This window comes from Neomonachus schauinslandi, chromosome 5 (genome assembly GCF_002201575.2).
Source record: "Neomonachus schauinslandi chromosome 5, ASM220157v2, whole genome shotgun sequence".
Classification (NCBI taxonomy): Eukaryota; Metazoa; Chordata; class Mammalia; order Carnivora; family Phocidae; genus Neomonachus; species Neomonachus schauinslandi.
This window is the reverse complement of record NC_058407.1, coordinates 172,646,063-172,662,574: the sequence shown is the minus strand read 5'-3', so window position 1 is coordinate 172,662,574 and position 16,512 is coordinate 172,646,063. Positions and strand designations below refer to the sequence as shown.

General features: G+C 50.8%; 1 protein-coding gene across 1 annotated transcript in view; it reads right to left on the bottom strand.

The window, feature by feature from the left end:
* Positions 1-16,512, bottom strand: part of TNRC18 (trinucleotide repeat containing 18) — an 83,461-nt gene that overhangs the window by 16,413 nt on the left and 50,536 nt on the right. Inside the window, exons 17-19 of the mRNA XM_044915288.1 lie at positions 16,209-16,484; positions 11,150-11,395; positions 891-1,324 (exon numbers count right to left, since the gene is read on the bottom strand). Of these exons, the coding sequence (XP_044771223.1) occupies positions 891-1,324; positions 11,150-11,395; positions 16,209-16,484 (956 nt within the window). The remainder of the gene's footprint in view (positions 1-890; positions 1,325-11,149; positions 11,396-16,208; positions 16,485-16,512) is intronic.

Genomic DNA, 16,512 nt, shown 5'->3' with positions numbered 1-16,512 from the left:
CAGCACCTTCCCTCCAAGGCCTGGGGAAAGCTGAGAGGGCTTCAGCCATGGACAGACAGGTGCGGAGGACCCGCGAATGCGGCCCCCTCCTCACTAGCGTCCAGTACAGGAAATCAGTACCGGGTCTCATCCCTCACCACGATGTCCTCTAGATTGTCCCTGTTATCTGAGAGATCATCCTCCATCAGGGTCGGGGGTGGGGAGGCCTGACTCAGAGGCCACTGCCGAGCGCCGGCTGTTGGGTCTGAACGCAAGCACCCAAAGGGGGGACAGATGGCCACAAGGTTCCTAGCGGCCCGCGCAAGGAGGGGAGCAGGTCTGCCCGTCCTAGAGTGCTCAGAAAGCAAGCGGTCTCCAACTGGGGAGCCCAAGCAGAGACTTCAGGGAGTTATGACTTCCACTCACTTCTGAAGAGCTGAGATTCTCCTACAGCTGTGGGCGGAGGCCACGCACCACAGTAGGACCGGCAGCGTCCAACTTTGTCACCGACAGAATCACCGTAACGTAGCGCATGACCGTTACCACAGAGACCCTGACCTACGGTTCACTCTCAGCACTTGAGTGACGGCACCTACTCGACCCGGCAACAGGCATCCGTATCAGAGACCTTCTTCAAGAGGCACACGGAGCGCCTCTGTATCACAAGCAGGGGGTTCGGTATTTTGATAACTGCACGTCAGGATCGCTGTTTTCCTTTGGGGTCCCTGCACCTCACTCCCACGACAGAGTGTGACCCCGAGATGGGAGGGGAGGGCGCCTCTGTGAGGGATGGGTGCTCAGCGCCTCTGAACCCAGGTCCCCGGGCAGCGGGTGGCCCCTGCAGCTGGGGGGAGCAGGGCCCGGCAGTCGGGTCCCTTCCCGCCGCCCCCGCCCCCACCCAGAGCCCCTACCTTCCTGGGGTCCTTCCTGTCCTTGGCACGGCCGGTGTCCTTGCGAGGGCTCAGCGGGCCACCCTTGCCGCAGCGGCTGGGCTTGGCAGCAGCGGGGGCAGTGCTGCTGGGGGCTGGGGGGGCGGCGGCCGAGGCGTCGTGCAGGAAGATGCGCTCGCTACGCCGCCGCGTCCACAGGTCGTCGTCGCTGGCCTCGGGCCCTGCCTCGAAGCCGGGCTCCTTGGCACCCCGCAGCTTGCGGGCCTTGCGCCCTTTCTCTGCCGCCAGCTTGGCCTTCTCAGGGCTGGTGGGGCCGGGGCCCCGGGCGCTGGGCGCAGGTGAGGCCAGGGAGGGGCCTGGCTCCCCCAGTCCCTTCTTGGGCCGCAGCAGCCCGGCAGGCGACCGCTTCCGCACCTTGACCTCACTCTCCGAGTCGGTGTACTCAAACTCCGTGCCTGGATGCGGGACGAGGGCAGGGGCTGTGGACAGGGGCTCCCGGGACCCCCACTTCCCACCCACCCAGACGCCCTGGCCACCAGCAGAAGGCCACAGTCCCACCCCTCCTCCAAGGGAGGCTTCTCATTTCCAGGAGAGGAACCTGAGGCCCAGAGGAGGAGGGGGAGGACTTGCCGGGCCACACGCCTGTGAGTGGCAGGTCCTGCTGGCCCCACTGCTGGCCCGAACCTCCCTCCCGTACCACCCCCGACCGTCGCTGCCCAGACTCTGCCGCCTCCCCCCAAGAACATCATCTGGGAACGTGAAGATTCCTTCCTGGCCCCATGTGAGCTTCCCCTCTGCCTCCTGTGTGCCCCGTGGGAATCCCAGAAGCCAGGGCAGGCTGGGGAGGGCCTCAGGGAAGGCAGGTGGAAAGCCCACATGAAATCCCCGAGCTCCGGTGGCGAGGGGCCTCTCCTCCACTTCCTGGAGCCACTTCTCAGAGCTGGGAGGTCCCTGGCACCCACTCCCTTTTAGAGGGTAGGCCTCACCAGAACTCACACAGCCATGGGGCCCGGCCCCCTCCTGTCACCCTTGAGGCTCGTCCCTTCCCACAGACAAGGGGCCAGGCTCCATCCAAACCCTGGAGCTGCTGGGCTCCTTTACACACAAACCTCTCTCCAATGCCCAGTTGTGCTCCATCCCTTCAAACCTGCAGGCCTTTGCTTTGCTGGCCCCTGAAGCACCAGCTCTCTCCTGGCCTCTACCTGGAAACCTGCAGTCTCCTATCTGAGAAGACCTGCTCGGCACCCTGGTGAATCCTCTGTCCACACCTCCACCACCACGGGCACATATCCCACTGTCGGGTTCCCGCCCTCGTCTGCCGATCCTGTCCTGCTCGGCCCCCCAGAAGCAGATCCCCAATTCACTACCCCAGGCCTCCTGACCCCTGGGTAGCCAGCATCCCGCCCACAAGGGCTCCTCTGAGAGGCCCAGCCCCATCGCCTAACAGATGTAGCCGCTGTAGCGGGGCCGGGCTGGGAAGGGGCGCACTCCGTGGGAGGGAGCCACTGGCAAAGCTTAACGATCCCATTAATTAATCTTTTGTTAACAGACTTCCCACTGCACAGGGAGGCAGCTGGGGGCTTTCATGGCTGATTAGGGTGCAGGCCATAAAACGCAGGCTGGAGTTCTGCTGCTGGGTGTGACGGAATGAGGCCCCACCTGACACAGCTCCCTGTAGAAAACCGTCAGAAAACCTAGACCCAATCCAACACTGCAGGGGCATCGCGTAAGGCACAGGACTGCTGGGTGGACAGGGTAGTGACGGGCAGCGGACACTTGCTTGGAAGAGGGGAAGTCGGAACTGCGTGAGTAACGTCCTCTTGGAGGATAAATACCTGATGAGGCCAGTGGGGCAGCATGAACGGTGCCTCGGGGGGGGAAGTGTTCTCTGGAGGGAGGCATGAAGCCGAGAGAGCAGGGAGCATGCGCCGAGGCCTCCCTGCCACACGGTGACACAGCAGGGAGTCGAATCCGTGTCCCTGGCTCCCACCCAGAGTCCTGTGCACCTGCCTCCTCCCCAAGAAATAAGGCAGTAAAGGAGGAACAGACAAGAAAAAGCACCAAAGACATAAAACAGAAGGGTAAGACATAAAGAGACTGAAAGTCAAAGGATGAAAAAGATGTACCATGCAAATAGCAACCGAAAAAGAGCTGAACTGGCTACGCTAAATAGCGGACAAAACTGACCTTACGACAAAAATTGTTAAAGAAAGACATATTTAAATGATAAAATGGTTAATCCCTTAGGAAGATATAACAATTTATGAACATAGATGAACATAATCGGGAAACACGTAACAAAAGATTATACACCATGACCAAGTGAAATTTATTCTGGGAATAGAAGGTTGGTTTGATGTATAAGAAAATCAATGTAATGTACCATATTAATAAAGGACAAAAACCACACGAACACCTCGATAGACACAGAAAAAGTAACAGACAAAACCTAACATTCTTTCATGATAAAATCACTCAAACTAGGAATAGAAGGAAACTTCCTCAACCTGACAAAGACGTCCATAAAAATTCACCGCTAACATGATACTTAATGGTAAAAGAATGAATGTTCTCCCCCTATGATCAGAAGACAAAGATACCTGTTCTTGCCACTTCTTTTCAACATTATATGGAAGATTCTAGCCCAGGCAATTAGGCTAGAAGAAGAAAGAAAAGGTATACACATCCGAAAGGAAAAAATAAAACTATCTCTATTGGCAGATGAAATGATCTTATATTATAGAAAATACTAAAGAATCTACTAAAAACCTACTAGAGCAAATGAGTTCAGCAAGGTTGCAGGATACAAGATCAATATACAAAAATCAATTTTATTTTATACACTAGCAATGAACACTCCAAAAATGAATTCAATTTACAATAGCATCAAAAAAATACTTACAAATTTAAAAGAAATGCAAGACTTGTACAGTAAAAACTATAAAACACTGTTGAAAAAAATTAAAGACACAAATAAATGGAAAGACATCCCATGTTCATGGATCAAAAAACTTATATATAAGATGCCAATACTCCCCAATATGATCTATCAATTTAACACAATTCCTAATCAGAATCCCAGTGGGTTTTTTTGCATGAATTCACAAGCTAATCCTAAAATCCGTATGGAATGCAAGGGTCCCTGAGGCACCAAGACAGTCTTGAAAAAGAAGAACAAATATGGAGGATTCATATTTCCCAGTTTCAAAGCCTCCTACAATGATTCCTATGGTAATCAAGACAGTGTGCTGCTGGTCTAAGAACAGACATATACACTGATGGACTAGAACAGAGGGTCTGGAAATAATCTTTCATATTTATGTCAGGTTGATTTTCCACAAGGGCACCAAGAGCATTCAACGGGGGAAAGATTTGACTTCTCAACACATGATACCAGGACAACTGGATCTCCACATGCAAAAGACCCCTACATTACTCCATATGCAAAAATTAACTCAAAATGGATCACAGACCTAAATATAAGTCACAAACCATAAAACTCTTAGGAGAAAACAGGACTAAATCTTTGTAACCTTGGGTTAGGCAATACTTTTTTTACATAAACCCCAGAAGTACAAGTGGTATATTTGGATTTCATCAAAATTTAAAACTTTAGACAACTTACAGAATGAAGGAGAAAAAATACTTGCAAACCATGTTTCTAATGAGAGAGTATAGCTAAATATACAAAGAACTCTTACTCAACAACAAAATGACAAACAACCCAATTAAGAAATAAGTAAAGAATTTAAACAGGCATTTCTCCACATACAAATGGCTACTAAGCATATGAAAGGATCCTCAACATCATCAGGAGAAATGCAAATCAAAACCACGATGACATACTACTGCAAGCCCACTAGGAATGGCTTCCTCCCCAAGAAATAAGGCATCATCAAAAAGACACATAATAACAGGTACTGGGGAGGAATTGGGGAAGAAATTGGAACCCTCACAGACTGCTGGTGGAAAATATAAAGTGGTGCAGCCACTCTGGAAAACAGTTCGGCAGTTCCTCAAAAGGTTAAACATAAAGTTACCAAATAACCCGGCAATTTTACCCTTAGATTTGTAGCCAGAACTGAAAACGTATGTATCTACAGAAAAACATGTACATGAATGTTCATAGCTGCCATTATTCATGATAGCCCAAAAATGGAAACAAAAAACAAAAAAAAAGTAGATAAACAAAATGTGGTATATTCATAAAATGGAGTATTATTCAGCCATAAGGTCTGAAGTCACACAAGAAGAAATAGACAATCTGAATAGACTTTTATCTATTAAAGAAATTAAATCAATAATTAATAACCTTCTAAAACAGAAAATGCCAAGCCCAGATGAGTTCACTGTTAAACTTGACCAAACATTTAAGGAAGAAATTATACCAATTCTCTATAGGGAATTCTTGAGTTAGAAATTCTTCCTCATTCTATGAGGCCAGAATTACTCTAATACCAAAACCAGACAAAGACACTACAAGAAAACTACAGACCAGTATCTCTCATAAACATAAATACAAAAAATACTCAACAAAATATTAGCAAATCAAATCCAACAATGTATGAGAAAACATTATACACCACAACTAAGTGAGATTTATTCCCATATGCAGGGCTTGTTCAACATTCAAAAATCAAAAATCAATTAATGTAATCCATCACATCAACAGGCCAAAGAAGAAAAATCTCATGATCATGTTAATAGGTAGAGGGAAAGCATTTGACAAAATCCAACACGAGTCCATAATAAAAACTCTCAGTAAACTAGGAATAGAAGAAAACTTCCTCAACTTGATGAAGAACATCTATAAAAACCCTACATCACACTTACTGGTGAGAAACTAGAGGATTTCCCACTAATATCAGGAACAAGGCAAGGATGTCCCCTGTCACCACTCCTTTTCAGTATCATACTGCAAGTCCTAGCTAATGTAGTAAGACAAGGGGGAAAAAAAGCATACTGATAGGGAAGGAAGAAATAAAACTGCCTTTGTTCATAGATGACGTAAGTGTCTATGTAGAAAACCTGGAAGAATCAACCAAAAAATCTCCTGGAATTGATTAGCAATTACAGCAAGGCCGCATTTTACAACCTTCGTATATAAAAGTCGATCACTTTCCTACATACTAGCAATGAACAAGTGGAATTTGAAATTTAAAACAGTACTGTTTGCGTTAGCACTCCCCAAAATGAAATACTTAGGTTAAATCTAACAAAATATGCACAAGATCTATGGGATGAAAACTACAACTCTGAAAGAAGACTTTCCATGTTCATGGATAGGAAGACTTGATATTGTCAAGATGTCAATTCTTCCCAGTTTGAGCTATGGATTCAATACAATTCCACTCAAAATCCCAGAAGTGGATATCAATACACTAATGTCAAAGTTTATACGGAGAGTCAAGAGACCCAGAATGGCCAACTCAAGATGGAAGAAGGTCAAGGTCAGAAGACTGGAAGTACCTGACTGCAAGGCTTACTGTAAACCTACAGTAATCAAGACAGTGAGATATCGGCAAAAGAAAAGACAACCAGATCAATGGAACAGAAAAGAGCCCAAAAATAGACTCCCATTAATGTAGTCAAATAATCTTTAACAAAGGAGTAAAGGCAATACAATGGACAAAGGATATGTCTTTTCAATAAACGGCATCGGAACCAGTGCAAAAAAGTGAATGTAGTGAATCTTACACCCTTCACAAAAATTAACGCAAAATGGATCACAGGCCCAAAGGTAACACGCAAAATTCAAAAACCCCTAGAAGATAATGTAGGAGAAATCTAGATGACCTTGGGTCTGGCAGTGAATCTTTAGCTACAACACCAAACGCCCAATCCACAAAAGCTGAACTTCCCTAAAATTATACATTTCTGCTTTGTGAAAACACGCCATAAAGAGAATGAAAAGACAAGCCATAGACTGGGAGGAAATATTGGCAAAAGACACACCTGATAAAGGACTGTTTTCCAAAATAGATAAAGAACTCTTAAAATCCAACATTAAGAAAACAACCCAATGTAAAAAGTGGGTCAAAAATCCTAACAGACATGTCACCAAAATTACACAGATGGCAAATAAGCATACGAAAAGATGTTCCACATCATGTTATTAGGGAAATGCAAATACCACCACACACCTATTAGAATATCCAAAATCCAAAACACTAATCCTAAGTGCTGGCAGGGATGTGAAGCAACAAGATCTGTCATTCATTGCTGCTGGGAATGCAAAATGGTGCAGCCACTTCGGAAGACATTATGGCAATTTCTTACAAAACGAAACGGACTCCTACCATATAGATCCAGCAATCACACTCCTTGGTATTTACCCAAAGGAGTTGAAAATTTACGTCCACATGTAAAAAAAACTGCACACAGATGTTTATAGCTTTAGTCAAAACTGCCAAAACTTGGATGCCACCAAGATGACCTAAACGCCCTGGAGTATGTGAATGAATGAATGAATGAATGAATGAACTGTGGTCCATCCAGACGATGGAATATTATTCAAAGCTAAAAAGAAACAAGCTTTCAGGTCATGGAAAGACATGGAGGAAACTTTTATGCATACTATTAACGGAACGAAGCCAATCTGAAAAGACACCATGCTGTATGATTCCAACTACATGGCATTCTGGAGAAGGCAAAACTATGGAGACAGTCAGAGTATCAGTGATTGCCAGGCATGCGAGGAGAGGAGAGAGACGAACAGGTGGGGTACAGGGGATTTTTAGGCAGTGAAACTGCTCTCTATGACAGTGTAATGATGGCCACACACATTTGCCCAAACCCACAGATTCTACAACACCAGGAGTGAATCCTAACGCAAACTATGGATTCTGGGTGACAGTGATGTGTCAGTGTAGGGTTCATCAGTGGTAACAAATGCACCACTGTGGCGGAGAATGTCAATAATGGGGGAGGCTGTAAAGGTAGGGGGTAAAGAGGAATCTCTGTATCTTTCTCTCAATTTTGCTATGAACCTCAAACTGTTCTAAAAAATAAAGTCTATTAAAAAAAAAAGGAACAAGGGCGCCTGGGTGGCCCAGTTGGTTAAGCGACTGCCTTCGGCTCAGGTCATGATCCTGGAGTCCCTGGATCGAGTCCCGCATCAGGCTCCCTGCTCAGTGGGAAGCCTGCTTCTCCCCCTCCCACTCCCCCTGCTTGTGTTCCCTCTCACGCTGTCTCTCTGTCAATTAAATAAATAAATAAATAAAATCTTTAAAAAAAAAAATACAAGAAAAGCCATCAAATTGTACACTTCAAAGGGTGAATTTTACGTTATGTGAATTATATTTCAACAAAGCTGTTATTTCTAAAAAAGGGTAGATTCAAGCCTGACCATGTCAATAATTACATTAAATATTAATAGATTAATCACTCCAGCGAAATGACAGAGATTACAAAACAGATTAAAAAGGACGACCTAGGGCGCCTGGGTGGCTCAGTAGGTTAAGGGTCTGCCTTCAGCTCGGGTCATGATCCCAGGGTCCTGGGATCGAGTCCTTCATCGGGCTCCCTGCTCTGTGGGGAGCCTGCTTCTCCCTCTCCTCCCCACTTGTGCTCTCTCTCTATCTCTGTCTCTCTCTCTCAAATAAAAAAAATCTAAAAAAAAAAGTTAAAAAAAAAAAGGACCCAACTATAAGCTGTCTATAAGAGACTCACTTTAAATATGAAGACAAAGGTAAGATGACAGGAAATGACCAAGAAAAGATATACTATGCAAATAGGAAGCATAAGAAAGGAGTGACTGTCTACGACCAGATAAAAGGGACTTCGAAACAAAATATATTAAGAGATAGAAAAGAATACTTTGCAATGATAAAACGACCAACTTAACAGGCAATCATAAATGTATATATGTACCCAATAACAGAGCTTCAAACACATGAAGCAAACATCCACAGAATTAAATTATAAGGAGAAAGAAAATCCTGCAATCATAGCTGGACATTTTATACCCATCTGTAAGCAACTGATAAAACTAGACAAAAACTAGCAAAGATTCACAAGATCTTAACACTTCCAATCACACTGCCTTGCCTGATAGAAGTGAATGATTTACAGAACACTGTATATAATGACATCAGAAGATGCATTCTTTAAGTGTACACTACGAAATACCATATACCCTCAAATTTTTAAAGTTTTAAAAGATTGAAATTATACAGAGTATTTTCTCTGACCAAGATGGAATGACGTTAGAAATCAGTAGTAATAAAATAACCAGGTAACCCCCACCAATATTTGGAAAATAGATAATACTTCTAAGTAATCATTGGATGAAAAGTAGAAATCACAAGATAAATTAAGAAATGTGTTGAACTGGGCGCCTGGGTGGCTCAGATGGTTGGGCATCTGCCTTTGGCTCAGGTCATGATCCCAGGACACAGGGATCGAGTCCTGCATCGGGCTCTCTGCTCCTTGGGAGCCTGCTTCTCCCTCTGCCTCTCTCTCTGTCTCTCATGAATAAATAAAATTAAAAAAAAAGGAAATGTGTTGAACTGAGAGTAATAATGAAAACAGGACAACAGAAAATGCGTGAGGCGCAGCTAAAGCAAGGTTCAGAGAGAACTTTTAAGGTCTCCACAAGGAAAGAACATCCCAAGTTGATAACCTAAGGTTGCACGTTAAAAAATAGGAAATGGTTGGCAATTATACCCAAACAGAAGGAAGGAAATAATAAAGAGCAGAAATCAATGAAATTGGTAACTTCTAGCCACACTGATCAAGAAATACAGCAGAAACAAATTATTTGTATTGGCAATGAAAAAGGACACATCACTATAGACCCCTCAGAGTTAAAAAGTATAAAAGGGGGAACTCTCTGCCAATACAGTTGACAACCTGGATAAAAAGCAGAAGATTGCAAGTTCTAAGATGGCTGGTGCATTTAGGGATGGGGATGGGGCCTGTGGACAGGATGATGCTGTCTGGGGAGCCACAGCCTGACGGTGGGGGGTCAGACAAGTGGAATGTGACCACGGGGCGACAGGGAACCAGTCAGAGGTTCTCAGCAGAGAAGTGGTCTGATCAAGTTTGAGCTTTGAGGAAGGGCCCTCCAGCTGCTTAGGTATAAAGAACACCTGAGAGGGGTAGCCGGGAGGAAGGCCAGCGCCACTGCCCAGGGGAGCCAGGCCCAAAGCCCCCAGGGAATGGCGGCAGGACATGGAGGGGTGAGAGAGAGGGAGGAGGAAGGAGGAGGAGGCAGGGTCAGGGCCTGGAGACTGTGAGGCTGCCCCAGAGATGGGGTCCCGCCAGGCGGTACAGGCCATAGGAATGAGCTCTTGTCCTGTAGCCTGCAGGGCATGAAGCCAAGGGCAGCTGGGGGAGACCCAGGGGTAGAGCAGGGGAGCACCCAGTGCCCATTCTCCCTGTCCCAGCCCCTGCCAGAGGGTCTCACATGGACCCCGGAGGTTCAGGGAAGGGCAGGAAGGCCAGGCCGAGCACTTGGCCTGGCTGGAGCCAGGTGAGCTCCCAGCCTGAACACACGTGAGACCATCTCAGTCCCCAGCACCCCATATGCAGCAGGGGTGCGTCCAGGAGGGGACACTTGAGCCGGTGAGAATGGGGGTGGGCCCAGGAGAAGGTCCCCGGTTTGTCTCAAGAAGGCAGGCATGTGACTAGAGATGCAGAGAGGAAGGAAGCAGGGCCAGGACAAGGCCTAGCCTCCAGCCCGAGCCTTAGAGCCGGCTGTGTCCGTCAGCCTGTCAGGGAAATGGGACGGTAAGCCTGGCTAACAGTGACACGGCACATGACCACCCCCAGTGACGACCTTCTCCAGGCCCCAACCCCAGGCCGCATGCCCATCTCACGAAGTGAACCACCTCGAATGCGCAGACTGAGAGAGCCTGCTCGTCCACTTCTCTGTGTATGCTTAGCCGGTTCCCACTTCTCTCTCAGGGTTCAGCCTGGGTGTCGCCTACCTGGAGCAGCCTCCCTTGGGCTTCTACAGCCCCCCAGGGTGCAGACCAGGGGCAGATTTGCCTCTCTGCTTCCCGGAGCTGCCTATCACTGGGCACCTAAGGCGGGGAGTCAGGCTATGACTGGGGGAGTCAGGAACATGAACAGTGAAGGTCAGCCTACATAGCTTCTGGAACGCCCTCCTGGGGCAGGCCAGGCCCACATCACCAGTACCACTCTGCTCAGGACGGGGTTGGCCCACGAGGCATGGCTCCAGTGGCCCCCAGCTCTGCTCCTACCCTTCTCCAAGCCCGTTTCCGGTCTGCAGGATGGGGCAGCGGCGCCCCTGCATTCCACCTGCCGGTACTTACCCATCAGGTTCTGCCGCTCTTCCTTCTTCCGGGCCTTCTGCTTGGCCTCCAGCTGCACCACTGATAGGGACGGCCCCACTGTGGGGCTGGGGAGGGCGCTGGCTGCAAAGCGGGCCAGCAGGCCCAGCCCACTCTCCTCCAGGCCTGGCGACAGGGCCCGCTCCCGGGCCCCCAGCCTATAGCCGCCGGCAGCCTCGTCCTCCTCCTCCAGCTCATCCTCCTCGTCCTCCTCCTCGGAGCTCTCATCTGGTGCAGAAAACAGGGGGCGAGTCAGAGCCTTGGCCTAGGCAGGTGCCGCCCCCCACCCCGCCCCTACTCGGCCCAAGCACCAGCGAGGGGTGCCACAGCTTCAGCCTAGCTCCTCACTCCTCATCAGCCGGGGGTGGATCCAATACTAGCCCATAAATCCCCCCCGATGACCCAGTGCCCCCATCAAAGCGAGACCAAGACATGGGCATCCTGGACAGCCCAGAGGTGGTGGGCAGCGGCTTTGGGAACCAGAGGGTTTCTGTAAGGGGAACACCAACATGCACCTGTGCTGTGGGGAGGGGACAGACACACGGACAAGGACTGGAGACAGCTCTCTCCACCAGCTCACGCACACACGCACACACACGCCCCGACGTACGACATGGAGGCTGAGAAAGGAGGCAGGAGAGAAGGAAAGAGGAGTCCAGGGAGGGGCAGAGAGGGGGTGGGAGAGGGCCCCGGGGACTCAGGTGCCTAGGGGTCTGGGGCTAGTGATAGGAGAAGGTGGAGTTTGATCTCTTCTTGAGCAGGCTCTGGGGTCCAAAGTTGACTCCCAGCAATACCCCCAAGCTGGGAAGCCTGAGGCAAATACTGGTCCTCTGTGAGCACTTTCTGCGAGCATTTGCTCACCTGTGGCATGGGGTGGCCCTCCCAGCCCACCCACCCAGCTAAGGGGAGACTTAGGATCGCACGAATGTAGAAGAAAGCACTTTGCAGGCCTAACAAGGACCAAACAGAAAGAGGGCCAGCCTGTTCTACAAAAAGAAACTGCTGTCCCCAGGGCCAAGGGAGCCACAAGCTGGCTATGCCTCCTGACCCGCGGGGAGCCAGGAAGGGAGAGGGCACGCAGGTCAGCCCACTCTGCACCAGAAGACTGAGGCTCGGCGTGGCCAAGCACTCAGGCAGAACTCAAACCCAGGGCTGCCTGGCTGTCTTGTCACCCAGTCTCCCGGAAAGAATCTAATGACGCTCCAGTCTCTCCAGTTGGTGAATAGAGACTTAGTGCTTCTCCCCAGGAACTGGCCTGCCACCCGGGGACCTACAGCCCTGAGCCCAGCAGGGGCCGTGGGAACAAAGGTGGGGCAGGCAGCAGGCTGGCAGGGAGTGCACAGAAGGCAGTGCTCCCTGCACGTGAACCAAGCTCTCCACCAAGAAGAGAGACTGCAGGGAGGTAACACCTTGCTTCTGACCTCTCCAGGGAGACAGCCTAACACCGCGAGGGCAGGCAGGCGAGAGAGCATCAGGGGCTAACTGCCCAGGGGACGCCCCAGGGACACCTGCCCAAAGGTGCCTGTCTGCCCGGACTGCTGGGAGCATGACGGTGGCTCTGGGGGCCGCTGACCAAGGGCAGGGCCAGGCAAGGCTAGAGGCAACTCTCTGCAGCAGGAAGAGGGAAGGGACATAAAGAGGTGGCCCGTATACCCCGCCAAGCTCTATTGTGGGCAGGGAGTGCCCGGGCTCAGGGAACGGAGAGGGGCAGACACAAACAGCCAACTCCACGTTCTCCCTCCACACCCCAAGCCACCTGCTTGCTTGGGTGCGACTAGCAGCCCAAAGTGGTGGCCCCGGGTGCGGCTATGGGGGCAGGGGTTCTGTCTACCCATTTTTCCGAAGGAGCCTGGGTCTCTGTTGAGTGAGGGGGGGTGGAAATGAGCTTAAGGAATCCCTGAAGGGAGCTGAGAAAGGAAGGAGGCAGAGACAGGTTTGTTAGGAGGAGGAGGAGGAGGAGACCTGGCTCCCAGAGCAATGGATGAAGCAGGATGGAGGCCAGTGGGGCAGGCAGGCAGAAGCAGGCAGTGCACGCTTGCGATCCATTCACATTGCGGACATCACATGGTTGTCTCCGCCCCAGTGGGCCACAGCGGCAAAGCAGGCTAAGTGTAGGCAGACTTTCGGCAGCGCCTGGGTCCCCCACATCAGGCCTCCCTGGGGTTGGCCAATTTGAGCAGGGTGGTGGGCGGGGGGCTGGCTGGGGTGGGGGCAGAGAGTCAGACGTGTGGCCAGTTTTCCCTTCTAGAGAACGCCTTCCCTGGCTGCTCAGGTGTGGAGACTCCAGAACTCTCTCCCATCCAGAAGGATTCCCCACCAGCAACGTCCAGTGGCGGAGGGCTGGCTCTGGGTTTCTGGATGCCCGGAATGTCTACCTCCGATACCAGTTGGCCAGCAGCAGCCCAATCCCAGCACCCTAACATGGAAAAGTGCTTGGAAGGAAAAAGCCAAAACCAGCGTTTGCTTCCCACAAAGCAGGATTGGTCTCCAGAGACCCTCCCCACCTCCAGCTGCTGCGACCCTCAAAAGCCCCCACTGGCTGCTTCCCACGGTGGCTGGTCTGCTCAGGCTGGGGTCTGAGGGGTAGGGGGAGCGGGGGGGGGGGGGCGGGTCTCACGACCAAGGAAGCCTTTCTGGAGCTGTCCACACCTGAGGCAACAGAGTTTGCCAAGGGCAGAGGGAGAAAAAGTCCCAACAAAGAAGCCCAAGGTAATACAGAAAAACTTTCCCTTATTAAAAAAAACAAAAACAAAAAACTCTTGGCTCAGTATGTGGGATTGTCTGTTGTAACTTGGTTTGGTTTGGTTTTCCAAAACCCGATCGATAAATGCCAAAGCAATCCGCTGCTGCCATAGCCGATGGGGGCAAACCCCGAGGAGGGGAGGTGCAGAGGGGACACAAAGAAAAGGGTTTTGCCTACCTACGGAGCAACGAGCCAGGCTCGGACCCAAGCTCAGTGACCCGCTGCGCCGTCTGCCCTACTCCCAGCCTTCGCTTTGCGTCCAGAGTGCAGCGTGAGAGCAAATGCAAGAGACCAAAACAGACATTCAAAGCATCATGGGTAGGGATCAAGGGTGAAGGTATGGTCAAGCTGCTGGGGGGAGAGAGCAGACACTAGAAAGCCAAGCAGTCAGGTGTTTTAGTACCAGATGTCAGGAAAACCCTATTACCCAAATATCCCTGTCAAGACCTGACCAGCGCACACGCGTGCGTGCATGCGTGCGTGTGCGTGTGTGTGTGTGAAGCTGGGGGGGGGTTTCCTCCCCTCCCCCTAGCTGGGCTCTCTCCACTGCTGCATCCGGCCTGGTCTGAGGGCCCCCTGGCTCCCTCTGCCCACTCCGGGCAAACGGCCCCATGCTAAGACATCTGAAGGGGCTGCCTGCCTCTCTACGGGGTCTGAGCTGGGGCAGGAGAGCTTAAACACGTGGAAGCTGGATCTCTGGCTTAAGGGGAGGAGCCAAGGGGGAGAGGAAGGGGTCAGGGAGGGAGGGAGGAGAATGGTGAACCAGCCAGACTGGTCCAGAGAGGCCAGGCCTAGGGGCAAATGAGGCTGACTGGCGAGTTAGTGACCTCCCCGCTCCTTGGCCCAGACTCCATTCCCTCAGGCGTGGCACAGCTCAAGAGAATGTGGGTCCCAAGGGCACCTGGCTCCCTACTGTGCCATCTCCTAGTCATCCAAAATGGATGTGGGCAAGTCAGGATGGGAGGCGTGGGCAGGGAGAAGGCAGACCAGGAATGGGAGCAGGGCCAGAAGTAGGGCAGCATCTGGTCCCAGGGCCTGAGCCAGTGCCCGTCCAGATTGACCTCTATTATGCCTGAGCCTCACTCAGGGAGCATGGAGTCTAGGCTCTGGGAATCCCTGAAGGGGGTCCACCCTGAAGCAAATCCTAAACCAGGGTGAGGAAACATTTCGGGATCCTCTGGCTCCCCCACTTGCCCCTAGGACGCTTCTAATGTGGGAAGTCAGAGCCTGGATGTTCGCAAGGATCACTGAACCCCACCCTCTCTGCACTGGTGAGGCAGAGGAGGGCCGGGGGGGGGGGGGGGGGGGCGGCCAACAGACCAGGCCGGGGGGCTCAGAGGCCAGTGCTCTCTCCGAAACCTGCGCCCCACCGCTCAACGTGGCAATAAAGCCCACGCTTTCAAATCTCCCAACAAAACTCGGGGCAGCAAATGGTCTTGACCCTGCACTGCCTACACGGCCTTTAAAACAGAAATATGTGTTAGAAAACAAGTGTTTATATTTTTAAAACCGCTGTTACATAGAAACAGAGCTTTAAGAAAATAAAAAACAAACAAGCAGCTAAAAAAAAAAACAAAAGATGAAGCTGGAGGTGAACGCAGTTGACTTTAAACCTGAAGAATGAACGCATGCCAACAGCTACCAGGGATATTTGAATAATAGAGAAGAGCGGCAGACGCATATTCCAGCTCTACCCCTGTGGGGTGGGGAGGAGGTGGGGGGGGGAGGAGGAACAAATGAGGGGGGCGGCAACCTAATGGTCTAGTAAGGACACAGCAAGAGAGACAAGGCACACGGGTTTAGTTAAAAATGAACTCGGTATGTTTAATAAAGCTTGGTATTACCAAAATCGCGGTACAAACATCAAGTCACACGCCCACACGACAGAATTCCATTTACAAAATGTCCCTCGGGAGGCCTCCTCCGGCTGCGCCCGAGAGAACCCGACCCAGGCCTGCAGTCTAGGGGGCAGAGGAGGCGAGGAGGGGGGGCAGAGGGGGAGCGCGGAGGAGGGTGAAGACCAAAAACAGTCCGTATAAAAGCTCAAAAAGAGCCAGGCCGTGGCGTTATCACAATGATACAGGTACAAATAAGAACAAAAATAGAAGGACTCAGGCGGATACAGCAGGCTACGCTGCCAAGAACCAAGACGGCCGCCTTCCCGAGGCGTCCCAGATGGGCCACCTCTGCCCGCCATCTCCTGCGTGCTCGCTCGCTCGCGCTCGCTCTCTCGCGCTCTCTCTCACTCACTCTCTCGCTAGAAAACATGGAAGGTATTTTGTGTTTGGAGCTAGTAACCTTGGTCAAACGAGTCCTCCGAAGAATCGCTGAAGGAGGAACGGGCCTCGACCTCTTGAAGCAGCAAACAAAAGGGCTGCTTCCTGCCCGCGGCCGGCTTGGGTTTCAGAGTCCGGGCGGCCGCCAGGCCCCTCTTGCTCAGCTTGGGGCCTCCAGCCGGCTTGCCATTCTTTGCCACCATGCCACACAGGATGGAAGACGTCAGTTTGGAGCCGGACGGGCCTTGGGCAGACCACTCGTCCTTCAGGAATTCTTCGTCTTCCTCTGAGTCCGTATCTGCAGTCAAAGTAGTTTTTAATAAAGT